Raw genomic sequence first — 26,047 nt, forward strand, 5'->3', positions numbered from 1 at the left:
ATTTATTGTTGAGAAACAATAAATTGTTGATTTGTTGAGATATATTGATCTGTGGAGATCAATAGGTCACGGGGGTGACCATGGCATCTATTAGTGAACCACGCCCTTGTACCGGGTAGGTGGAAACTAATAGCATTAAATCGTGAACCACGCCCTCGCGCCGGGTAGGTGGAAACGATCAGTTAGAGCTCTAGTCTGTCTGCCAAATGTTGAGTGACCTTATGAGGGTAACGGGGAGTGACTCATAAGTGTATAATATTTATATATATATATATTTATATATATATGAGAGTGAGAAAGTGAAGTGGTTTTGTGGTGATCATTGTAATTGTGATGTTTCTACATTTCTATACTTGAGTTAAAGGAAATGTATTTTATTAAATCAACAGTTCTTCTTGTTTACTCATACTGGCTGTAAAAAGCTTACCGGGTTTTGTGTTGTTGCAACTCCCGGTACACTATTCAAATTGTGTAGCGGGTAATCCTACAGGACAGGAGAACCAGGACGGTGATCGTGCGGTTAGAGCAATTGTTAGAGTTTTACAGCAATTGTACGTTGTGAGGTGTGTTATGCTCATTTGAGCTTTACAATATTGCTTGTGAGAGTGAATTGTAATAATGAACTCGAAGTTTCGAGATTTGGATTTTGTAATTGTAATTATTCATGTTTCGGATTTGAATTTATTATTCAAAATTCGGGGCGTGACAGGATCCCACGGTCGCTAGGGTCGCCATTAACACCTTGCACAGTCCCATTCCAGCATCGTTGCCTGAGTCGGATCCCACAGTCACTGGATCACCATTAATGCCTTGCACGATCTGATTCCGGCGTCGTTGACCAGCGTGGTTTAGATTGATCTCTATGGCTATGTTTGGGGGGGCTTTTTAGCTCCCCTGCTTATAAGCACAAGAGTCACATGCGTTTGGTTAGCTGACTTATGCTCAGCTTATTTGAAAAGCCACTGCAGCTTCTCTCAAAAAGCAGAAGTTGCCTGACCCCTGCTTTCAGAAGCCAGAAGCCAGCAGCGTACTGTAGCGGAGATTACTGTAGCTAAATGAATCTTTCTAAATGACGGAGTCTATCCTTCCTTGGTTGAGGCAATTACGGATTGCCATTACCCCTTCGAGATGAGATCTCAGACTCTGCTTCATTTTCATCTCTATCCCATCTCTACTCTCCCTCTGACGCCGCCGGGCTCTCATCACAGACCAAGCATCGCTCTCATCACAGACACCGCCTCAGCCTCTCATCTCTGACGCCGCCTCAGCCAAACAATAATCACTAAAACCCCAAGCACAGAGCAACTGAAATTATTGTTGGTTAGAATTATGGATGAGAATCGAGTGTATCAATCCGAGTTCGAAAGATGCAGAAGCTAGGGTTTCCGAGCATGAGGAGCTTGGATCAGTTCAAGTCCCTCTCCAAATCGGTCTCAAGAGGACCTCCGAAGACCTTCGCCTACTCTTCGCGTCCGCAGGAGTTGACCTCGTCGGGAAGCTTCGCGAACTTGAAGCTCACCGCAGGTTCGGATTGATCGGAATTTCTATGTTTTCTAGTTGATTTCCTCGAAGCCAAGGTTTTTGATTTCCCAGTACTCGATTGTTGAAATTAGAAGCAAAAGTTACAACTTACAAGTTGAAATCTTGATCTGAATTTGGAAAATTTTGATTCTGCTTTTGGGTATTTCTGCATTGAAGGAGTGTGTGTTGAAATTGAATATTGATTGTTGAAGGATGTGGCTAGTGTATTCTTTTCTGAGATTGAGCATGTAAGGAGATGAGAATTATGCAGAAAAAATTTCAGTTGGTTATTCTTGGAAAGATTGGAGGTGTAATTGTTACTAGTTGTGATTGGTAACTTTGTGAAGTGATATTAGCGAGACTATCATTGATACTGGCTTCTGTTGGAGAATTATGCTCAGTTGTTAGACTTACGATTGATCTAGCTACATTTTAAGAAGAATTTTCTGCACTAAGCCTTACGTTCTAGTTCTCCTTATATTCATCTTTTTTTGTGGCTATTGTGAGGATTTGAAATCTGCTCCTCGAAGTTGGTAGGACTGTGGTTTAGTTGTTGTTAATAGCATTTCATAAGAACAGTATACCAAGCAAACTAGACTCCTGAATCATATCGATGTAAGATTAGAACATATTTACATACTACTTTAATCTAAACCAGTAAAAATATTTCTACAGTGTCTAATATCCTAGCTCTTGGTTCCAATTTTAGGAGTGATCCCTTGTCCAGTTATTCTTGTCAGTTTCTTGTGGCTTCAATCTTTAGCTAAAGTACTTTTCAGCTGTAGGGAAACTTCATTAGCTCAGAAATTGACTAAGAAAACTAAGGGAGGACTCTGGAAGACTTGTATATATCATGTGGAAATAGAGAAATGTCTTGTTTCAATCTTTGAATATTGTCTGTGTATATTCAAATAACACAATCAGATATTGTTACCGATTAAATGCATTTACTGTGTTGTTTGCTTATCAACTTCTCTAGTTAAATGAAAATAACTTTCTCATGAAATGGCCATTTGTTGGTTTATAATTATCTTGGCAAATCAAGTAATCATCTTAGGATTTATTCCTATCTTTATCATGTAGTTTTGGCCTGTATCAATTGAACAGTTGTATTTCTCCATCTAAATTCTTCTCTTCTATTTTTATCTCCCTTAGCTTAGCTATTTCTCCATTGCTCCCTAGTGCTACTACTGCAACAGTATTGTTGATTCTAATGGCTTAGTTGCAATAGGTAGATGCGAATGATATCGTTGAGGAAAAGATAAGTCGATTGTTTTGTTATGTAGTGTTCTTGGCTTGGTTGTTTGTAAATGATGGTGCAGGTTAGCAATGATGATACTAGGAGTTCATTGCTTCATTGATTCACTTGCTTCACTTGTGCACAAATTAGGTTGGATCACTATCTTGGATTGAGAAAGAGTTGGCTTAGGCTATTTGTAATTTACCTATTTGCTGTTTCATACAGGTTTTGAGGAAAAGATTTATATAGCCTCATCATTAAGGGACATGCAAGGTTATTCATTTGATAAGCAAGTGAAGATTGCCATTGTCACCATGGCACTTCATAATTATATACGGAGACATGCACATGGTGATAGACATTTTGTCCGCAGTGAAGAAAGAGAAGGTTATGGGTCAAGTGGTGGGATAGAAATGGATGATGATGTAGAAGAAGAATATCATGGTCACGGTGCACAAGAAATGGAAACAATAAGAAATAACATTACTCAAAGTTTGATGAATGTGCGTAATAACGTGAACATTTGATGCGAATCAGAAACCAATTGTTATTAATGTTACTAATATATTTATATAAGTTATTTTTAAACTTGTCCAATATTAATCATATGGTCACGATTTATAAAAATTGAAAGTTAACAAAAATTAATAAGGACATAATAAAGATTAAAAATAATAACAAGAGCATTTGAACAACATTGTATTACTAAACAATTAAGGCAAAATAATCTCTCATGTCCAATTTGGTCATTCCACAAACAAAAAGCACAAGCCAGTTTGATTTACCAAACACTTTGCCACTGCTTCTGCCACTGACAGCTCTTATAAAAAGCCAGTTTACCAAACATTCAGCAGCTTTGCTTTTCAGCCACTTATTCTCATAAATAAGCAGAAGCCAGCTTTTCTGAAAAGCCCAGCCATACCAAACATAGCCTATATGGTGCCCAAATCAGCGTGGTTCATAGAATTTTCATTGTTAATCAAAAGTACATAAGGTGGACGCTACTGGAAAAATATAGGGTCTAAAAATACACTACTCGACATAAATGATGGAAGAAAGTTTTACATAGACAGAGGTAGCCTAGCCAAAGGCATAATTAAGCACTCTTGTCCTCCACATAAATGATAACGCTACATGCATTAATCCAAGCTTGGCTATCACTAGCACACAAAGCTTGAAAATTAGTTACTAATTACCTATCCTTTGAAAATTAGTTTTCTTCTTCTTTATTTCAGTTTGCAGGATAGTTGATTGGCTATATCATAAATGAGTTTATTTATAATTTTTCTTGAAAATTTTTCTATATTGCTTTATGGATATGTAACTATGTATGGATATTTGTGTTCGTATAAGAGATTGTTCATTGAACAAAGAAAAATAATATAGCATTTTTTCGCAGTAATTAATATACTATCGCTCTCATCCCAAAACCCTAAGTAAAGCCCGCGGCGGTTGTTAAGAGATCGCTCTTCATCCAGCATTCCAGCGATGCCCCTTGGCTAGCCTCTAGGTCTCGCCGACACCGCTGCCGAACGGGGATTGATACAAACGTTCGGAGAACTCTTGTGAGGGGGGTTGCTCAGGGGTTTTTGCAGGCTGGTTTCGCTTCCAGTTTCTAGTGTCAAATCTCTGGTTCTGGTGGCTTTGCGTTGCAAGATCAATGGGTCTCGATTTTGGCTTCTTCGACTGACAACACTTGCAGGGTTTTGAGTTCAAAATCGGCGGCGATGTAGGGATTGCATGGTGCTGGGTTGAGGCGGTTTCGATGTGAAGTAGGTTGTGGCTGCATGCTTTGCGGTGTTTTGGATCGCGATGGGTTTGTTACGTGGCAGCGGGGATCACGGCGGAGCGGCGTCAATGAAGCTATGCTTTTGAGTGGGCCTTCCTTTGGAGTTTCTTTTATTTGGATATGTTGGTCTGGGGTATTTGGCTCTAAGCCCAACCTTATGTTTTTAGCTTTTTGTCTAATTACAATAATTTTCCTTATATTAGGAACGTAGATTTCTAGCGCCTCCGGCGTGGTACCACTGGAGGATCCCCTCTACCTCTACGTATTTGATGTATTAATTATAAGTAGATCTATTTCTATGTACTTGTTTGCACCTAAATTTGGCAAGGCTCACGTGGCAGACAAGTGGTCCTGACCCACAAGGAGTAATGAATGATTGCGGCTAATCAGCTGCTACATAATGGATGACCGCTATTGAATGTCCGCGATTGAATGGTGTTAGTTAAGTTCATCATAAAGGCCATTAGATGCGGGTGTTAAAATAATTTAGGATATTTAAATGCCCCAGAGATTAAATGCATGGTTATGAGTTTTAATTCTCAAGTTAGCAATTACTACATTCAAATGCATGTAACCGTGCATTGATTCTCAACTTTGAATTCATGCAAATATCAATACGTCTCGGCAGTTACAGCCAAGATTGTGTCTTTTTCTTTATTCAGTAATGTATCATTCACTATAAAAATGATAATAGGCATCTTTGTTAGGGGTCCTCGACCAACACTGTACGCGACTACTCAAATTTTATCTCAATATATTTCAACATTCAACAATAGTTATCAATTTTTATGTGTTTATCTTATCCTTTCTTTACTGGTATTTTTCTTTTCTTGCACTTTACATTGTCGTTCTTTACATTCTTGCCATTTATCTTTTTGCTTGTTACTTTGCTACACTTTATTTCCCGTTGTTTAATTCTTATTATTTATCTTTATTTGCTGCCCTTTTACATTCCTGTTGTTTACTTCGCATTATTTACATTCTTGCACTCATTCAGAAAATCACCAAAAAGAGACATCACTAGAACGTTTGGATCTAGTAAACGAGTTTTCTAGCATTCATGCGTTTCTTTGTTCATACCCGTATTGAATCAAGATATTAGGATAACACCTTATACTTTGATTTTATTTTTACTGTGACTGGTGAGTATCTGCATCCAATAGATTTATCAATTGTCACTCGCACTATCACGTTCACTCACCGAGTTGCACAGCACGAGCATTCCTGCTAGGTAAGGCTGAATCGTGCTAAAGTCCTTGCATTCAAGGCAGAGAGAACCTCATCGCCGAGATTGATCCTTTCTCGGCCGACAATCAACTGATCATACGTCAGATCGGCGCAAGATCTACAAACAAAACAAAACCTCGTTTGGCCTCACGGCCACGAGTTGGCACTCCCGCGCACACGTCACCACTCAAGAAGAACACGTGTAAGCCAAAGAAGCCCTCGGCCCAGTGACACATGGCCGAGACGATTTTTGAACGAACAGTACCACTGTGGGTAGTACCACTATCTTCTTGTCAATCTATGTCCTTAAATGGCAACGGAAGGGTATGAACAACCTATTCTGACTTGTGATGAATATACTATTTCGCTCCGTGGGCTTGATTCAAAAAAAAAATGTATGGATATATTTTTTTTTGGCGAGAAAGTATTAATACAATATATTATCAATATTTAAACATTGAAAAGTTATCATTCATTGAAATTTCATTGTCTATTGAAAAAAAAAAAAAAAAAAAAAAAAACTCCTAACATATAAAATCAAAAGTATAGTCGATGAATTCATAGAATTTTCATTGTTAATCACGGAAGAGGATTGTATGCACCGACAGTGCAAGTGCACTGTCAGTCATTTTAATCTCTAAAAAAATAACAGCCACTCATCTAATCCACTCCTTTATATATTTTAATATAAAAAAAAATACATCCATTCATATTGTAAGTACCCATGCACTGACGGTGCATGGAATACACTCCCGTTAACCAAAAGTACATACTATGGATGCTATTAGAAAAATCTAGAGTCTGAAATGCACTACTCCACATAAATGATGGAAGAAAGCTTGGATAGAGGTAGCCTAGCCCAAGGCATATTTAAGCACTCTTGTCCTCCACATAAATGATAACGCTGCATGCATTAATCCAACTTGGCTATCACTAGCACACAAAGCTTGAAAATTAGATACTAATTACCTATCCTTTGAAAATTAGTTTTCTTCTTCTTTATTTCAGTTTGCAGGATAGGCTATATCATAAATGAGTTTATTTATAATTTTTCTTGAAATTTTTTTTCATATTGCTTTATGGATATGAAACTATGTATGATATTTGTTTTTCGACAAAAAAGTATTCATACGGTATGTTATCAATCAGGGCCGGCCCTGAGGGCTGCCTGAGGCAGCCGCCTCAGGCCACCACTCTCCAACGGGCCTCCGCCAAGTTTTTTTTTTAAATTTTTTTTACATATATTCATTGTATAATTATATATTCTTCTTTTGCATATACACTACAGTATGGCCATGCTACTGCAGCGGCAACATAGATTTGCTGTTGCTTGCAGCACCAAGGTTCGAAGCACGGTGGCCTCTTTTTTTGTCTGTTTTTTTTTTAAGAAAGTTTAATTGCACTTTTTTGTCTTTTTCTTTTTCTTAATTAGTTTCTTTGCAATTAAACTTTTTTTGTTCCTTCTTTTTCCAGCTTCTACGGAAAGAATATTTTGAAATTGAATTTGTTTTTCATTGGTTTCTTTTGTAAAGAATATATTATATTCTGTTCTTTTTTATTTTTTCAACTTCTAAGAGAAAAATTATTTAGGAATTGAACACCTTTTTTTTTTTTGTTGTATTACTATTAATGTAGGGGTTTAATTTATATATATATATAAAAATTTGTTCGATTATATGGTTTTTTTATGTGAGGCCACATTTTAATTATTTGCCTCAGGTCTTCAAAATGTCAGGACCGGCCCTGTTATCAATATTTGAACATTGAAAAATTAGCTTCTTTTTTTTTTGAAATGCAAAAAAAAATTAGCATTTATTGAAATTTATTGTCTATTGAAAAAAAAAAATTCACCTTCTAACATATAAAATCAAAAGTATAGTCGATGAAATCATAGAATTTTCATTGTTAATCAAAAGTACATACGGTGGATGGCTGGATGCTAATGGAAAAATATAGGGTCTGAAAATACACTACTCCACATAAATGATGGACGAAAGTTTTACATGGATAGATCGATGAAGCCTAGCCCAAGGCATAATTAAGCACTCTTGTCGTCAACATAAATGATAACGCTGCACCCATTAATCCAAACTTGGCTATCACTAGCATAGAAAGTTGAAAATTAGATACTAATTACCTATCCTTTGAAAATTAGATTTCTTCTTCTTTATTTTAGTTTGCAGGATAGTTGATTGGCTATATAATTCGTAAATGAGTTTATTTATAATTTTTTTTGCAAAACATATTTATATTGCTTTATGGATATGTAACTATGTACCGATATTTGTTTTTTGGCAAGAAAGTATTCATACGATATGTTATCAATATTTGAACATTGAAAAATTACCATTCATTGAAATTTCATTGTTTATTGGAAAAAAAAATTCACCTCCTAACATATAAAATCAAAAGTATAGTCGATGAATTCATAAAATTGTCTTTGTTAATCAAAAGTACATACTGCAGATGCTAAAGGAAAAATCTAGAGTATGAAAATGCACTACTCCACATAAATGATGATGGGAGAGTTTTACATGGATAGAGGTAGCCTAGCCCAAGGCATAGTTAAGCACTCTTGTCCTCCACGTACATAAATGATAACGCTGCACGCACTAATCATATGCTGAAGGGAATTTGATAACTAAATCGTCGGTTTAAAGTGTGACCGACAACGGCTATGTGTAAGGCTGCAAACCCTACAAAATAATGAAGTGCTGTCTATAGCAAAAAAAATTCCTTATATAGCGTCTGATAAGTTTTAATCAAGTACCGGGCCACCAGGTATGAATTACTACGCTCTAGACTAGTATGTTTCAATCAACCAATTCGACTTTGTCTTAGGAATTAATATTTTTTCTGTTTGGCCAAAAAAAAATCTAAAATTTGTATAAATACGAACTCAAATTTTAGTAGGACGCTACAATACTCAATCTAGCTATATACTTATGCAATTCTAGCTCTGTGAATTCACATCTCTGCAATGGATCAATTTGAGAGCATTCTAGGAAACCTGGAGAACAAGACTATCTTAATTACTGGAGCTACTGGTTTTGTCGAAAAGGGTACTAGTTGCTTAACTTCTTCCTCTCTCTCTCTCAAAACTCAATTGTGAATAGCCGCTGTTGTCTAGAAAGCTAAACTGAAGGCTAAAAAAAAGAAACAAAAACAAAAGAACAATTTTCATACTGATATATACACTGTAGCATGAAATTAGGTAGATTTGTAATCCCTGAGATTCAAAAACTCAAGGCTGCGGTTTTGATATCATGATAAAGCTGTTAATTTACCATTATTGTTAAGCACTTGTGTTGTGTGGATGAGATCCAGCAATTATTTATACTTCAAACATCTAATTATAATTATAACAACTTTGTTTTGCAAACCTGCAGTGTTGGTGGAGAAAATACTAAGAGTTCAGCCAAACGTGAAAAAGTTGTATCTTCTTTTACGAGCTTCTGATGCCAATTCTGCCACACATCGCATGCATAATGAGGTTTATATACAAAAATAATCCAAACATAACTTCCACAAAATGGACACATTTATTATCATGTATATTTTATAAATTGACTTGTGTCCTCTGTATCAATATATTATTAAGATCACAGGAAAAGAGTTGTTCAAGATTGTAAGGGAGAAATGGGCAGCAAATTTTGATTCCTTCATATCAGAAAAGGTTGTTGCTCTCTCAGGAGACGTAACTTTGAAAGATCTAGGAGTGAAGGAAATCAAAGTAAAGGAAGAACTGTTCAATGGGATACAGATAATAATTAATTCTTCAGCAAACACAAAGTGGGATGAAAGGTAATTGGTAGCATACTTAATTCTGTAGAGTTCAATTCCAATATTTTCAAAGAAAGGATGACCTCAACTAACCTTCTTGTGTTATAATTCAATCAGCTAAGAATCATCCTTTCAAGAATTATATCTTTTTTTGTTTGACACTCCCCTTTCGGATTGTTTGCGGTATCTCAAATACTTCTTAGGTCTAGAGATTAATATGCTTGGGGCGCGAATGGCCAACAAGGCATTGCAGCTGCTCCCCTGGCTACATTTATAATTCAATAAATAATACTAAACCAACAGCGTTCGAACACAGGACGTAGGAGTTCCATATCTTGAATGTTCTCATGAATGGACTCAGTATGCTTCCACTAAACCGCTTATCGTGATTTCAAGAATTATATCTTTAATGAAAAATGAAAAGAAAATGAAATGTTATTATAGTTTTACATTGATTATTGTAATGATATTTGAGGGTATGAATATTTCTATTGCCATGCAATTATTAATGAAAAGAAATGCTTGCTGTAATGATGTAATGATTATTGACTTATTGTAATCATACCTGCACTTCATGTAGCATATACTTGAATGATCCATCATAAAATTACCTGCAGTTCTTTTCAAACTAACGTGAATATGTGAAGTATGTATATATAATGTTCGATCAGGTATGATGTTGCACTGGAAGTGAATACATTTGGAGTTTTGAATATGTTAGACTTTGCAAAGAAATGCTTAAATCTGGAGATGGTTGTTCACATGTCAACAGGTTAGGGTTTTTTTTTTTTTTTTGGGGGGGGGGGGGAGGGGGGATTGTACCAGTTCATGGATTTTCATTGAGTATGTACTATTATTGGCATTTCAAACTCATCTGTGCTTATGCTTCTTGGATTTGTTTCACTGCTTCACCTGTGGTGTAGCTTATGTGACTGGTGATAGGGCAGGGCTGATACTAGAGGACTCATCTTCAATGGATGAGATGGCAAGAAAAACTACTCATGATATTGACTTGAAAGAACATGAAAAGAAGATGGTGGAGTGCAAACTAAAAGAACTACAAGCACAAGACGTTTCCGAAGAAGTTATTACAAATACAATGAAAGACTTTGGCACCTCAAGGTTTTGCAACTTCGACCTTTTTAAACTCTCAAATTTAAATTTAATTGAACTTTGTTAATTATCTATTATTAATTGGTTCCGGACGACCTTTCCAATCCATTAGGGCTAAGTTGTATGGATGGGAAAATACCTATTTGTTAACAAAGGTAATGGGAGAAATGTATCTAGGACACTCAAAAGGTAACCTATCTGTTGCTGTCATACGTCCAACTATGATTACCAGCACTTACAAGGAGCCATTTTCTGGCTGGATTGAAGGTTTCAGGTAATTAGCATGTGCATTTTGTTTTTCATTTATTTTTTGTACTACTAACTTGCATAGTAGATGATAGTCAAATACATTATTTTGGATTTTTAATAACGTAAATGCCACATAAACAAAAAATTTGCTTGTATGCTTGTGAAATTAGGAAATATTTTTTAGGAGAATATCTTGGGTAGGACCCGAAGACATGGCAGGTCCACCCTTTCAATTAGAAAGTAGAAAACCATCTTCTTCTTTTTTTTTTTTAGAATAAGTAGAAACCATCTTGAATTGCCAGAACTCAATTCAACAGCAGTTGTTGTTAGTCTGTAAAATACTGAAAAATTCTTATAACTTCAAAAATTTGCACTCGTGGTGAGATCTATTGAGTGGTGGGACAAAAAAAACCCAATGATCTAACCAGAAGCTTCAGTTTTGCGAACCAAAGAAGACTAATTGATAATAATTAGTTATGATCATACGAGCATAACTAGTTATGGCACTCCAACAGACTCTTTACAAAACTCTCTAGTTTAGTTTTAACTTTTGGGTGTTTTAAATTTAAGACTGGTTAAAGTAAGCATAGAGAAGTGCTACAGACTCATTTTATAAATTGCTTGCTATGCTTCCTTTTTGGCTATTTTATATAAAGTTTGCAAAGTAACTATGTTTGACCCAAAAAACAATTTGATGATTACAGACTATATGATAGCCTAATTGGCAGTTATTGGAAAGGGAAGCTTACATGTATACCTGTCGATCCTATGTCAGTAGTAGATGTGGTGAGTTAAAACTGTTAATATGTCATTAGTTTAATTACATATATAGTTTGATCAGCCGCTTCTTTTTAAATAATTGGTGATAATTAATACATTTTTTTAAAGTTATAATATGAAAATGTTAATCAAAATTCGATTTCATTTTCCAGCAAGTGTCCCTTTTTTTTCTTTTTTTTTCCCTGATGTGCAGAAATAAACTGAAGGAGTTATATGTTGAATATATGTATGCAGATTCCGGTTGACATGGTGGTAAATTCAATTATTACAGCAATGGTAGTCAATGCAAATACATCTCGTAAAATAATTTACCATGTTGGAACCTCATTGCGGAATCCTCTTAAATTCTCTGATTTTAACAAATTTATGTTCCAATACTGCACAAAAAATCCATGGATTTACAATGATGGAAGGCCTGTCAAGGTTGGCAAGTTAAAAATGGTTACAACCATGGCCGCTTTTCGCTGGTACATGCAACCATTGCAGGTTTGGATTTTCTTTTTTATTTTCCATTTTTTTGAGCTACTCTTCAATACTTGTTTTCCTTTTGTAACTTGAAGGTGAATCTAACCATTGATTAGACCCTCCCTCATCACTTGGGCTAACCCCAAGGACTTCACTTGCTTTCTTTTCTTCCACTACATGCAACGATTATTTGATGTTCTCGTAACCTTTTTCTTTATTAATTCATTTCCTTTTCATTCTTCTTTGAAGGGATTAAAGTTTTTAAGGACTTTACTTGTTTTGCTTTATACCACTGCATACACTAATTAGTTGATATTCTCGTGACCTTCTTCTTTATTGATTTTTTTCTTTTTCATTCTTTTTTGAAGGGATTAAAGTCCTTGAATAAAGAATTTGACCAATGTTTCCCAGATGTATGCCTTAACGATGACTGGAAAGACAAATCGGTAATACGGTTGATTGAGTTGTACGAACGAATTTTGCTATTCAAGGGGATGTACGTATGTTTTGCTATAACAAGTTGATGATTAAACATAAATTATGTTGTATAATTATACATATAGATCATACTTGCATGTTTGCATTAGTGTAATGTTGGTTCACATTTTTATTCGTAGCTTTGACGACACCAATTCAGAGGAATTGCGAAGGATAGCAAATTGGAGCTACATTGATGCAGAAAATTTTAATTTCAATCCAAAATGTATTGACTGGGAAGATTACTATATCCATAGTCACATTCCTGGCCTTGCGAAGAATGTTATTTTCAAACACAGTCAAAGCCGGCTTTGAATGAATTAGTTACTTCTTGGCATGCATTGATATCACCCTAATAAGAGCTTCGATCTTCTTCTTCTTTTTTATGGGGTCTGTACTACGATAAGAGTAATCGAATGTTGTATTCTGCAATAAGAACGGTCTTTAAACACATTGATGTTTCTTATGAATTTTTTTTTTTGAGGGAAACGGAATCAGGTTCCATTATAATATAATCAACGACGACTCTCCGTCAAGCTAGAGGGATTTGAAAATCCCTCCTAATACAAATCAATGCCCAAAGCAAATTGCGAAACGCAAAAAATCTTAAAGACGAACAAAAGGAAACCAAACCTAACTAAGAAATAAAAAACACATCTACACCTATGAAACCTAAGGAACAAGGTGAAGGGATTATTCAAAGCAAAAAACAAAAAGAAACACGCAGACCTACATCCCCCAAGCAAAGCAACTGGTATGAAGCATTGACGCCTAAGACCTCTATGGTGTACATCTCTGCAAACATCACAGTGACAGCTTCACCAAGGTAAATGTAAGAATGCAACCCTAGCCCTCTTGAGGTAGGGCGTCCTTCTCCATCTCCTCCTCAACCTGGCCCACAGCATCCGAAGTAGGTGCAGGCTTAGGTTTGTTTCTGTGACCACGGGGTCGGCCCCTCTTCTTTGGAACCTTCCCATCAGTGACAGGGACCTCGACTAAGCCATTAGCAAGCTTTAGGCGTTTCCCATCCTCGACCCAATCCTCCTCACGAAGCCGTCGCACACCCAAAACCTTAGATGGGTGTCCAAATGAAAAAATGCCACTGCCACTAGGCCCAAAAGTAACCGGCCCACTAGCCCCTACTTTGGTCAACTTCTGTCCAACGGTCAACCCTAATTTAAAATTAGGGTTTGCCGCCGAAAAACTCGGGAACTCCAAAGGGACCAGCGACGCCTCCGCACCTGCAGGCGACCCTCACCAATCTCCGGCACCACCGTCGTAGACCCAGACACCACAGGCTCCATACCTTCCGCCGCCAAACTGGTTCTAGACCCATCAGATTCCACCGGCGCACCAACCACCTTTGACAGCAGCCCTCTGTCGCATTCTGCACCGCCATGGTAAAAGAATCCACAATCCTGACAAATGCCGTGGCATCTTTCATAATGGAATTCCAACTCCACAGAAAGCTCCAGTGAGAAACGAAATTCCTTCCTTGCCCAAATACGCCGCCGCACATCATGGATCAGCCTTATACGTTGAACGACGTCTTTCCTCTGCAGTGCCACCACATCAACCCTGATAAAGCTTCCCAACACGTTTCCAATACGGGTCAGGGCTCGTAGGTTGCGCATAGCTACACGGAGGCCCTTCACCGCAACCCATACTTCGAGGGAGTGCAGGGGGATCTCGGACAACAAACCGACACCGTCGTAGTCCGCCAGCAATAGCATTGAGTTGCTATAGTACCATGGTCCACCTCTTAGGATGCGGTGCTTCTCCTCCTGGTCCTTAAACTGGAACACAAAGATGCCGCCCTCCTCCTGACGGATCAAAACCTTCTCCTTCAGCCGCCAAATCCCGGAGATTGCCGCCGAGAAAGACGGCACAATCACCCGTTTCTTGGACAACAACCGGCCACACATGTAGAAAAACGGGTCATGGAGAACATCCCCGGCCCCCTCCAGGCTCACCACGGCCTCCTCCGACAGGGCGAGAGTAGCCGCCGCTCTCTCATTCGCCATCGCTTCGTATCTCTCGATCAGTTTTTCGGCTAGGGAGAAAACCCTTGCAGAGCAAAAGTCGACTATGAGATATATCAGGTACTAGTGTAGTTTCACGTATATATGATGATATATCTATGAGATCTTGTGAAACAAAGAGGAAATAAAAAAGAGAAAAATTCAGCTACCGTCCCCAAACTATTTTGCCAAGGCTAATTTGATACCCGAACTCTCAAAAGTATCAATGTGATACCCAAAGACCTAAATTGGTATCAACGTGATACTTCCGTCAAAATTTTCAGACGGCGCCGTCTGTTTGCTGACATGGCAAGCACGTGGGTCAAAAAAAAAAGTGAAATGACCAATTTACCTTTTTTTTTTTTTTAGAAAAATTCATCTATCGTCCCCAAACTATTTTGCCAAGACCAATTTGATGCCCAAACTCTCAAAAGTATCAATATGATACCCAAAGACCTAAATTGGTATCAACGTGATACCTCCGTCCAAAATTTCTGACAGCGCCGTATGTTTGCTGACGTGGCAAGCACCAATTTACCTTTTTTTTTTTTGCTAATTCATTTTTTTCCTTTTCTTTTCATTTCTTTTTCTTCCTTCTTCTTCTGGGATTTTCTTCTTATTCTTCTTCTTAGGGTTTCGCGGCGCCAAGCAGCTTGGGGCTGAAGCTTCCAATCGAACCCGATACCGGTCGAAGAACCTGCTGGTGCTGAGATGATCAACGACCCGTCGGCGTAAATTGGGGCCGCCGAGTTGTTGAGCGAGACGAGGCGTTCAGCCGGAAGGTACCGTGAGAGAGTGGCCGTCCAGGCGGAGTATGTAAGGTCTCCGAATGGAAGGCGGTCCAGTTCTAGGGATGCCATTTTAGCTATTCTTCTTCTTCTTCTCTCTCCTCTCTCTCTCTCTCTCTCTCCTCTCATTCTCCTCCGCCCAAACCATCACTAACGCCGCCGAGATCCTCTCCAATTCCTGCTACAAATCCATCTCGGCGGCGTTAGTGATGGTTTGGGAGGAGGAGAAGGAGAGGAGAGAGAGAGAGAAGAGGAGAGAGAAGAAGAAGAAGAATAGCTAAAATGACATCCCTATAACTGGACCGCCTTCCATTCGGAGACCTTACATACTCCGCCTCGACGGCCACTCTCTCACGGTACCTTCCGGCTGAACGCCTCGTCTCGCCCAACAGCTCGACGACCCCAATTTACGCGGACGGGTCGTTGATCATCTCAGCACCAGCAGGTTCTTCGACCGGTATCAGATTCGATTGGAAGCTTCAGCCCCAAGCTGCTTGGCGCCGCGAAACCCTAAGAAGAAGAAGAAGATCCCAGAAGAAAAAGAAGGAATCACGTTGATACCAATTTAGGTCTTTGGGTATCACATTGATACTTTTGAGAGTTCGGGTATCAAATTGGCCTTGGCAAAATAGTTTAGGGACGGTAGATGAATTTTTCTAAAAAAAAACAAGGGTAAATTTGTCATTTCACTTTTTTTTTGGACCCACGTGCTTGCCACATCAGCAAACAGACGGCGTCGTTAGAAAATTTTGACGGAAGTATCACGTTGATACCAATTTGGGTCTTTGGGTATCACATTGATACTTTTGAGAGTTCGGGTATCAAATTGGCCTTGGCAGCATAGTTTGGGGACGGAACCTGAATTTTTCTCAATAAAAAATGAGGGAACAAATATGGAATTGAATCAATCACTAGTTCGTAAAAGCATCTCCAACATATTCTCTAACAATTATTTTTATTAAAAATATAAGGATTTTTCATAAAACTCAACTCTAAATTAAGTTCTCCTAGCTATCTCATTCCCTATTTTAGAGAATTCCTAAATTTCACGGTTTGAACACTTATCCCTATACTGAAAATAGAGAATATAAGTGACAACAATAGACAACATTGCACATAAATTATTTTCTTTTAAGTTGGAAATGCAATTAATGACTAAAGACATTTATATTTTTTTTTTAATTAACTAATTAGACATAAAAAATTTATTCAAATATACCTAAATTTAAAGTAATATTGTTGGAGCAAATTTTCAAAAATGGTTAGCTAAAATAGGCAGGAGGTTGTAAATTTGAAGCAGATCCTACTCTTATATGAATGAGAGTTTCTAATGGGACCTCTTAATTTACTCACTAGACCTCCCTTATTTTTTAATTATTAAATGACATATGTATCCTTATATAAAAAAACTGTTACAAACAACAAATTAATAAGGAAAATTATATTTTTTCCTTCTGCAGAGATTTACAATATTAGAAACACATTTCTAGTATTTTTATTATTCGTTTCTATTTTAGTTTCATTTCATATTTCTCATTTTCTTTGTTTATAAAAGCTTTCGAAGAAAAAAAATAAGAGAAAATGCATTCATAATTACTTGGTGAATTATAGAAAAATAAAACTATGATGCAACTATGCAATAAAGGATCAATTTTTCCATTGTCGAGTCTTCAATTAAAAAAGCAGAGAGGATGAGAGGGCCTCCGGTTTTTGCAGAGCGACCCAGAAGAGCGAAACCTCAGTTTCGTGATGGCGGCGCGGAGCGTCGTGGTTTCCAAACCTGACAAAGGCGAGTGAAGGGCGGCGTGGAATTGGAGAGGCCATGGTCTCTTTTGCAACGGCGTTGGGATCTCGAACTTGCTTTTCAAAGGCTTCGGTTGAGTACATGCTCGGCTGAGGGTGGTTCTGTGAACATGGGTTGCTGGATCGGGTCGGAGCCGAGGCGTTGCTGTCGATGCCTTCAGATTTCGGAGCAATTGGGATCTGGATCGTTGTGGCGGCCTCCACTGACCAAGGTTGGGCTCAAGGCGGCGCTACTGGAGACGATGGCTCCGGTGCTGTCGGGCTATGGGGTTGTGCTACGCTTCGTGGAGGCGGTAGAAGGGCCGGCGATGACCGGGCCGGTGGCTTGGACTGGTATGCTGGCGATTTGTGCGGCGGCGGGTCACAGGCAAGAAGACGATCCAGAAAACTCGCCGGGAGACCCTAGTTTTGAACTAGGGTTGACTGGGCTGCTTTCTGGGCCCATGATGACTGGACCTAGGGCACGAACTAGGCTGAAGGCAGGGACTGGGCCTGAGCTCAAGCTCACGTTTGGACTGTTTGAGTCTGTTGCAGAGGAATTCGACAAGAATAGCAAGACCAATTAACCTGTTGCCGAGGTTGTTGGCTCTTGAAGAGGCTGAGGATGGTGCTAGCTCCAACCCTACGGGGATGGAACTAGCATTTTCTTAAGTCTCTCTGCTATTAGACATCTGGATCCAAGCCTTCTAAAGTTGGAGTAATCTCTATGAGTTATTTTAAGATGTTTCTAGTTGTTATTTGTACCACAAGTGCGTGCTGGCAGATTAGACTAGATGAATGATTTTTCCTTAGAATAGCGAGGTTGTTCTTGCTTGTTTAGGCTTGCTTTCCAGCGAGCGTCCCTTTAGACTTTAATGAGTTTAGTATTGGCTTAGATAGGTTTATCTGGTTTTACCGGATTTCTTATGTAAGTTCTGTTAGACTCTGGCCTGTTTTCATGGCTTTGATATCTAATAACATCAAATCCTATTCAAAAAAAAAACTATGCAATAGAGAAAAAAATTGACAAAGGTCTTTCTCATCAATATAACAAGATCATGAAACAAAGGACATAGAGCCCTCGTGTAAACTAAACAAATAAATTTGTAAAGCAGCATATATATAAGACAAAACTAAATATAAAAAATAGAAAGAACAAATCTAATTTCGCAACAATCTAAAACTCCGGCAATCATAAATCATAAAAATTAAACTTTGGAAATCCATAATTAGGCATGAAATATTAGGCTTCAAAAAACGTCTAATAATTTTTTGTTAATGAGTTACACTATTTTTTCAATAATTATCTCATATTTTTTTTTTTTTGACAATGTCAAGTTTCTTTTTTGGTCAATAAATAATTATGGGAGCATTATAACTCATCCTTAATGCTTGAAAACATTTCCTTTCATGAGTAAGGTTAAGTTAGGTATTTGAAAGAGGTTTACTTAGCAAAATTTACTTTTTAAAAAGCAAATAGGAGGTGTAAAGAGATGAGAGATCAAATAAGCAAATATGGAGGTCTCAATAGAAAAACTCTATATGAATCCGCAGCTGGGAAGATTAATTATGAGAAATCTGCTGTTGTCTTTTGGGCCAGGAGTGAGGTCGAATGTAAAACAAGAATTGTAGCAAATACTGAGAGTTCAAATCGTCCCGTTTCATGAAAGACATCTCGAGTAACCGACTGTTGCAGGCAGAAATAAAAAGGAGATGTATAAGAAGTTTCAGGAAAGATTGGATCATCACTTAGTGGGTCGGCAAAGTAAATTCTTATCGAAGGCAGGTAAGATAACTCTTATTCAAGCTGTGGCTCAGGCTATCCCTAGTTCCCTAAGCTACCGAAAAGGGTGCAAAAACTTTTTCACTCAAAGATTACAAGGTTTTGGTGGGGGAAAGGAGGAGGAAAGAAATGGTTGCATTGGTGTAAATAGGAGTTGCTTTGTCGGAGCAAGTGGGAAGGTGGTTTGGGGTTTAGAGATTTAGAGTTATTTAATCAATCTTTATTGGCGCATCATGCAGGCACCTCACTCTTTGGTGGGCAGGTTACTCAGAGCGAAATACTTCCCGGATGTGGAGTGGATGAATGCTAGGCTGGGTAGAGGCGCTTCTTTAATTTGGAGAAGCCTTGTCTGGGGAAAGGAGGTATTGGAGCTTGGCATGGTGGAGGGTAGGCAATGGAGATCTGATTAATTTGAGAAGTGATAAGTGGCTCCCCCAGCCTTCAACCTTTAAGGTGATCTCTCCCACCTTGTCACCTGGGCTTATTACAGTAGCTGACCTGATTAACTCTCATCATGAATGGAAGGTGGATCTTATATTTAATCAGTTTCTTGATTTTGAAGCAAAAATTATTCTCTCTATCCCATTGCCTAAAAATGTTGGCCCTGATAAGTTGATTTGGCACTATAATAAAAGTGGGAGATATTCGGTGAAGTCGGGGTATTGGGTCGCTGCTTAGGAAAAATTAAGACAAGATGGACTGCTTGTGTCTGGAAGCAATTCAGGTGGAAGTTCAAAGGGCTGGAAATTATTATGGGGATTGAAGCTCCCTAACAAGATTAAAGTTTTTTTATGGAGAGCTTGTAACAATTTTCTTCCTTGTGTGACAAATTTAAGAAGAAGAAGAATTTGTATGGGTGGGTGGTGCAAGTATTGTGGGTGTAGTGATGAAAGTGTGGTCCATGTGTTATGGGAATGCTCTATGGCCCATAAGGTGTGGAAGAAGACTTTCTTGATTACTGTTAGCAAGGTGTGGAAGGAGATGAGTTTTTTTATTTTGTTTATGAATGTATCTACTGTTGCTAGGGAGAATGTCCTTGAATGGTTTGGGATTGTGGCCTGGCAGTTGTGGCATGAAAGAAATAATAGGTTACATGGGAGGCAAGTGGTCAAGGCTGAGGCATTGATTGATAGAGCTGCTAGTTGGTGGGAAGTGTATGCTAACTATGGTGTGATCAAGGACCAAAATATCAAGTTTCGAGGAAATATCGATGGTTTCGGAAATGGAAATTTCGACGGAAATATCGAGGATATATCGATTTTGGTAAATAATCAAGAAAAATGATGGAAATTTGAAGAAAAACATGGAAATTTTAAGTGAAACTTTTAGATATGTTTATTTTATCAATTGTCTACTATATATAGAAAGAAAACCTTTGTATAAACATTGTTATATAGTTAATTGTAATCATTTAAGATGAAATGGTAAATGCTGAATCACCGATAACTCTGAAAATTTTTGAAATAAACATCTAATTTTTTTTTTTTGATGGCTGGAAACATATTAATTTAAGACACCAAAAATTAAAATCAGTAAATGTCATTAAATAGAAATATAAAATAAATAATAAGAACTAAATGGTTAATAATATTAACTTATTACTTACCAAAATTTTAGAGTGAAGAAATAGTATCCATAAGAAGTGAAGAAAGAAACTAGTAGTTTCCTTTGGTGTAAGGAATGAATGAAATTTGAAATATTTTTAGAAGGATTAAATTATGTTTAGTCCCTGTATTATCACCATTTTCTCGTTTCAGTCCCTGACATTCTCAATTAATCTGAAAAGTCCCTAACGTCAAAATTTCTGTCTGATTGGTCCCTCCCGCGTCAAATTAGGAATTGGCCTTAGGTGAAATGTCCAATATACCCATTTGTTATTTCTTTTTCCTTTTTAATTTATTTTTCTCCTTTTTTTTTCTTTTTCCTTTTTAATTTCTTTTTTTCCTTTTTTTCTTTTTCCTTTTTAATTTCTTTTTTCCTTTTTAATTTTTAAATTTTAATTTTTAATTTTTCCTTTTTAATTTCTTTTTTTTTCCTTTTTTCTTTTTTCTTTTTAATGACCATCGTATCCTGCTGCATCGGTAGCGCCACGTCGGCAAACCAATCCAGATCGACCCGAAACCCCAATTCTTGTTCTCCACGCCGGCGGCCCTTTTTTTTTTTCTTTTTTCTTTTTTCCTTTTTAATTTCTTTTTTTCTTTTTCTTTTCTTTTTTCTTTTTTCTTTTTTCTTTTTCATTTTTAATGACCATCGTATCCTGCTGCATCAGTAGCGCCACGTCGGCGTATCAATCCAGATCGACCCGAAACCCCAATTATTGTTCTCCACTCCGGCGGCCATTTTTCTTTTCCATCACAATTCTTCTTCTTCACTTCTGGTTTTGGTCAACTTGGCCATCAAAAACCATCATTTCAACTAGACCCAAAATCCAAATCACCATTTTGAGCAAGACCCAAAAACCTCAGGGTCTGAAAAAATGGTAGTTTTCAGTGAAAAGTTTCCAAATTGAGGCTTGATGTGGAGAGAGAAAGTGAGATTTGAGTGGGAGAGAGAGAAGTAGGCTGTGAAAACAAGAGGGGAGTGGTTTAGCGGCGAATTTCCGAGCCGATTGAGATCTGCTTGTGTTTGGGAGATGGCATCGGCGATGATGGAGGCGAGGGCGGATCCCAACAGAGGGAGATGGCTTTAGAGAAGGTGAAGAAGTGATTGATCAGCTCCTTGCCTCTTGCTTTTGTTCGACGTTCATCTCTGCACCGCCAAGCTAGGTCTTTGCTGGGTTTGGTTTCAATTTGGGGAGAGAAACAGATGGGTGGTGGGTTGAGGAAGGAGAAAGTAGGCAAAACGAAAAGAAAAAAAAAGGAAAAAAAGAAATTAAAAAGGAACAAGAAAAAAAAGAAGAAAAAGAAAAAAAGAAATTAAAAAGGAAAAAAAGAAAAAAAAAATAAAAAGGAACAAGAAAAAAAGAAGAAAAAGCAAAAAAGAAATTAAAAAGAAAAAAGAAAAAAAAGAAAAAAAGAAATTAAAAAGGAAAAAGAAAAAAAAGGAGAAAAAGAAATTAAAAAGCAAAAAGAAATAACAGAGGGGTATATTGGACATTTCACATAAGGCCAACTCCTAATTTGACGCGGGAAGGACCAATCAGACGGAAATTTTGACGTTAGGGACTTTTCAGATTAATTGAGAATGTCAGGGACTGAAATGAAAAAAAGGTCATAGTACAGGGACTAAACATAATTTAATCCTTTTTAAAAAATGTTGTTGTAAAATTTTTGAACATTTGGTAAAAAATAATTTAATATAGTAATTGAGTGTTCTAAGTTAGTTAAAAATTGGGCATGTATCTAAGTTTTTTGATTCGTAAGCAAATGAATATATATTAAAAGGGATAAAATCTGTTTAGTCCCTGTATTTTGCCTCTCTCATCATTTCAGTCTCTGACATTCTAATTTAATCTAAAAACTCTCTAATCTCACAATTTCCCTCTAATAGGTCCATTTCCGCGTCAAATTAGGAGTTGGTCTTGGGTGAAATGTCCAATATACCCCTCTGTTATTTCTTTTTCCTCTTTTTCCTTTTTAATTTCTTTTTTTCCTTTTTTTTTCTTTTTCCTTTTTTTCCTATTTAATTTTTTTTTCTTTTTTCTTTTTTCTTTTTCCTTTTTAATTTCTTTTTTTCTTTTTTCTTTTTCATTTTTAATTTCTTTTTTCCTTTTTTTATTTTTCTTTTTTAATTTCTTTTTTCCTTTTTTTATTTTTCTTTTTTAATTTCTTTTTTCCTTTTTTTATTTTTCTTTTTTGCTTTTTAATTTTTTTTTTTTTTTTCTTTTTTCTTTTTAATGAACATCATATTCTGCTGCATCAGTAACGCCACGTCAGCGGACCAATCCAAATCGACCCGAAACCCCAATTATTGTTCTCCACCCCGCGGCCATTTTTCTTTTGCATCACTATTCTTCTTCTTCACTTTTCTGGTTTTGGTCAACTTGGCCATCAAAAACCACCATTTCAACCAGACCCAAAATCCAAATCACCATTTTGAGCAAGACCCAAAAACCTCAGAGTCTGAAAAAATGGTAATTTTCAGTGAAAAGTTTCCAAATTGAGGCCTGATGTGGAGAGAGAAAGTGGGATTTGAGTGGGAGAGAGAGAAGTAGGCTGTGAAAACAAGAGGGGAGTGGTTTAGCTGCGAATTTCCGAGCTGATTGGGATCTGCTTGTGTTTGAGAGATAGCGTCGGCGACGATGGAGACGAGGGCGGATCCGCTAAGAGACAACGGAGGGAGATGGCTTCAAAGAAGGTGAAGAAGTGATCGATCAGCTCCTAGCCTCTTGCTTTTGCTCGATGTCCATCTATACACAGCCAAGCTAGGTCTTTGCTGGGTTTGGTTTCAATTTGGGGAGAGAAACAGATGGGTTGTGGAGTTTGATCGGAATGGAATTGGTGGGTTGAGGAAGGAGAAAGTAGGCAGACCAAAAAGAAAAAAAGAAATTAAAAAGGAACAAGAAAAAAAGAAGAAAAAGCAAAAAAGAAATTAAAAAGGAAAAAGAAAAAAGAAAAAAAAATTAAAAAGGAAAAAAAGGAAAAAGAAATAACAAAAGGGGTATATTGGACATTTCACCCAAGGCCAACTCCTAATTTGACGCGGAAGGGACCTATTAGAGGGAAATTGTGAGATTATGGAGTTTTTAGATTAAATTAGAATGTCAGGGACTGAACGATGAGAGAGGCAAAGTACAGGGACTAAACAGATTTTATCCCATATTAAAATGTTGTGAATGATACCTAAAGATGTCTGCAGCAGAGTTGGCTAAGGTTTTGAAAGAGAAATTGGGTGACCAAGGTTCGATCCTTGGTGGTGCCGTTGTTGGTTTTCTAGATTGAATTTCATGCCAACCATTCATCCATCACATGTTGGGCCCACTAAGTTTGACTTTGCATGTCAGAATTGATGGTGGGGTAGGAATGTTCCGAAATTATCCATAATCTCGGGAATATTTCGAATTTATCTCGATATGTAACAGAAATATCGGGCCTTCAAAAAAACGAAAATTTCGGCGAAATTTGGCCGATTTTTTTTATTTTTTAGTCCTTGGGTGTGATTGATGGTGATGATAAGATGGAAAGAAAAGGGCAGCATACTATCATGGGGAATGAGCAGAGGGTGCGTAGATGGCGGAAACCATCACTGGGAGCTATTAAGCTCTAACGTTGATGGTGCATTAGATGTGAGCATAGGAGTGTTTGGCACGGGTGCGGTTTGTAGGAATGACCAAGGCATCTGTATTGGGGCTTTGGCTGTACCATGTGTGGGTTTCGTGAGTCCACAGTCTTGTGAGCTATTAGAGCAAGTTCACCCGTTGAGGTCACTGGGTTAATACTATTCACTAGTTTTTGTCTTTCATTTCCACCATCTTGGTTACTGGATCAGATATTATTCACAAAAGGTCACTCTGTGTCACTTTCTCTGTCAATTTTGTGACCTGCAAACTAATATTCGGTGACCTTTTGTAAACAATATCTGACCTAGTGACCTAGATGGTGGAAATGAAAGGCAAAAAGCAGTGAATAGTATTGACCCAGTAACCTCAACGGGTGAACTTGCTCTTAGCCTTGATTAATGGTTTCCACTTCTGCATTCAAGCCGGGTTTACTTAGTTGGAGATTGAAGGTAATCACGAAGATCTCAGCCTGGATGGAGCCATAGTGGATGAAGCAAAGGTACTTTTAAGTTATTTTCAGTCTTGTAGTTGGAGATACATCCCTGGAGAGTGCAATAAAACGACTCATTGTGTAGTAAAAGCCACGTTGTCTTTACCATTCCCTACTTATTGGTGGAGAATGGCACCAGATCGGCTTCTCCCAATTCTAGTCGACGAGTCTTGTAATTGAGTTTTGGTATGGAGTGTGGTACTCTTCCTAACCTTTTTGTGGTAGGTTTAATGAGGCCACTATATACTCCTTGATGTAGTTCTTTTCAATGATGAATGAATTCTCTTTCGATTAAAAATAATAATAATAATAACTTTGACGTATATTTTGGAATAAAATATGAAAACTTAAGGTAATGTTGCTAGAGATGCTCTAATGGAAGCTATTATGTTCCGGTTTAAAAAAAAAAAAATAGATGTTACGACGGTGTCAAGATAATGTAGGAAGAAAACTCAAACAATTGTATTAGTTGATGTGGTCACTCTTATACGGTTATACCATTAGATAAACTAGAGGATTGAGATTTTATGTAATTTACAAAACTTCACCTAGTGCTCACTTTAGAAGATACAAATCTCTTCTCAGTATTTTTTTTTTTTTTTAAATAAGGGCTGGTGCGGCTGCCCTCAAGCCTTGATTAATGAAACTGTTAAATACATGGAGGGACATAATGCCTAAACCCCGGATCACAATAAGCATCAAGAGAACTTCTTGCGATAATAACAAGAGTCTCAATTAACACGATGTATTCTAACAAGCATCAATTAGCAAAGAATGCTCTACTGGCTACTCCATTCGTTTTACAATTGTGGTGACATACCGGAAAGATAACTCTATTACAAAGTGGCATCATTACAAATAGCACAGCTTTCCCACTATGTTGCCACTGAAAAATACCTCCAGCGGCACTTAGTTTCATCCTGCCACTAGGAGGCTGCGACCATTTGACCAAACAAGAAACTCGTCGCCTACCTATAGCAGACACGTTACTGCTACTAGGAGGTTGCGACCATTTGCCAATGCAAGAAACTCGCTGCCAACTTAGAGCAGACAAGGAACACAAGGTGCATATTCCGGGACCAAGCCCACCTCGTTCTACCAAAAAAAGGTAGTCACTTATTAAAACAACAACTAAAAAGTAAACATAAAGATAACTAAAAATAATACTAGAAAACACAGCCCATCTTGGACCTAGAGTGAGACCCTAGGCCCAAGAACCATCCAGCCTAGAGCAGGCCCCCAATTGGACTAAAGCCAGGAAGGTCCAAACGTCGAGCCCAGCCTAGCCCAAAACAATTGTTGCACACGCAACCCAGCCACC

The 26,047-nt window shown here is 37.6% G+C and overlaps 2 protein-coding genes across 2 annotated transcripts; both read left to right on the plus strand.

Moving 5' to 3' along the window:
• Nucleotides 1–867: 867 nt before the first annotated feature.
• On the plus strand, nucleotides 868–3,336 carry LOC133740143 (uncharacterized). The gene is made up of 2 exons (XM_062168062.1): nucleotides 868–1,524; nucleotides 2,987–3,336. The coding sequence occupies exons 1-2, from the start codon at nucleotides 1,368–1,370 to the stop codon at nucleotides 3,286–3,288; spliced, it is 459 nt and encodes a 152-aa protein (XP_062024046.1). The 5' UTR covers nucleotides 868–1,367; the 3' UTR covers nucleotides 3,289–3,336.
• A 5,387-nt stretch (nucleotides 3,337–8,723) lies between these two features.
• On the plus strand, nucleotides 8,724–13,023 carry LOC133735594 (fatty acyl-CoA reductase 3-like). The gene is made up of 10 exons (XM_062162997.1): nucleotides 8,724–8,839; nucleotides 9,167–9,270; nucleotides 9,379–9,581; nucleotides 10,232–10,332; nucleotides 10,484–10,682; nucleotides 10,786–10,947; nucleotides 11,627–11,708; nucleotides 11,937–12,188; nucleotides 12,536–12,663; nucleotides 12,785–13,023. The coding sequence occupies exons 1-10, from the start codon at nucleotides 8,758–8,760 to the stop codon at nucleotides 12,957–12,959; spliced, it is 1,488 nt and encodes a 495-aa protein (XP_062018981.1). The 5' UTR covers nucleotides 8,724–8,757; the 3' UTR covers nucleotides 12,960–13,023.
• Nucleotides 13,024–26,047: the final 13,024 nt, after the last annotated feature.

Source organism: Rosa rugosa, chromosome 3 (genome assembly GCF_958449725.1).
Source record: "Rosa rugosa chromosome 3, drRosRugo1.1, whole genome shotgun sequence".
Lineage (NCBI taxonomy): Eukaryota > Viridiplantae > Streptophyta > Magnoliopsida > Rosales > Rosaceae > Rosa > Rosa rugosa.

Bases quoted from the DNA above. Each gene is read 5' to 3' on its own strand.
- LOC133740143 (XM_062168062.1), top strand. From the start codon at position 1,368: ATGCAGAAGCTAGGGTTTCCGAGCATGAGGAGCTTGGATCAGTTCAAG. The intron at 1,525-2,986 runs GTTCGGATTGAT...TGTTTCATACAG, and splicing joins GAACTTGAAGCTCACCGCAG to GTTTTGAGGAAAAGATTTAT.
- LOC133735594 (XM_062162997.1), top strand. From the start codon at position 8,758: ATGGATCAATTTGAGAGCATTCTAGGAAACCTGGAGAACAAGACTATC. The intron at 9,271-9,378 runs GTTTATATACAA...TATATTATTAAG, and splicing joins CACATCGCATGCATAATGAG to ATCACAGGAAAAGAGTTGTT. The intron at 11,709-11,936 runs GTGAGTTAAAAC...ATATGTATGCAG, and splicing joins CTATGTCAGTAGTAGATGTG to ATTCCGGTTGACATGGTGGT.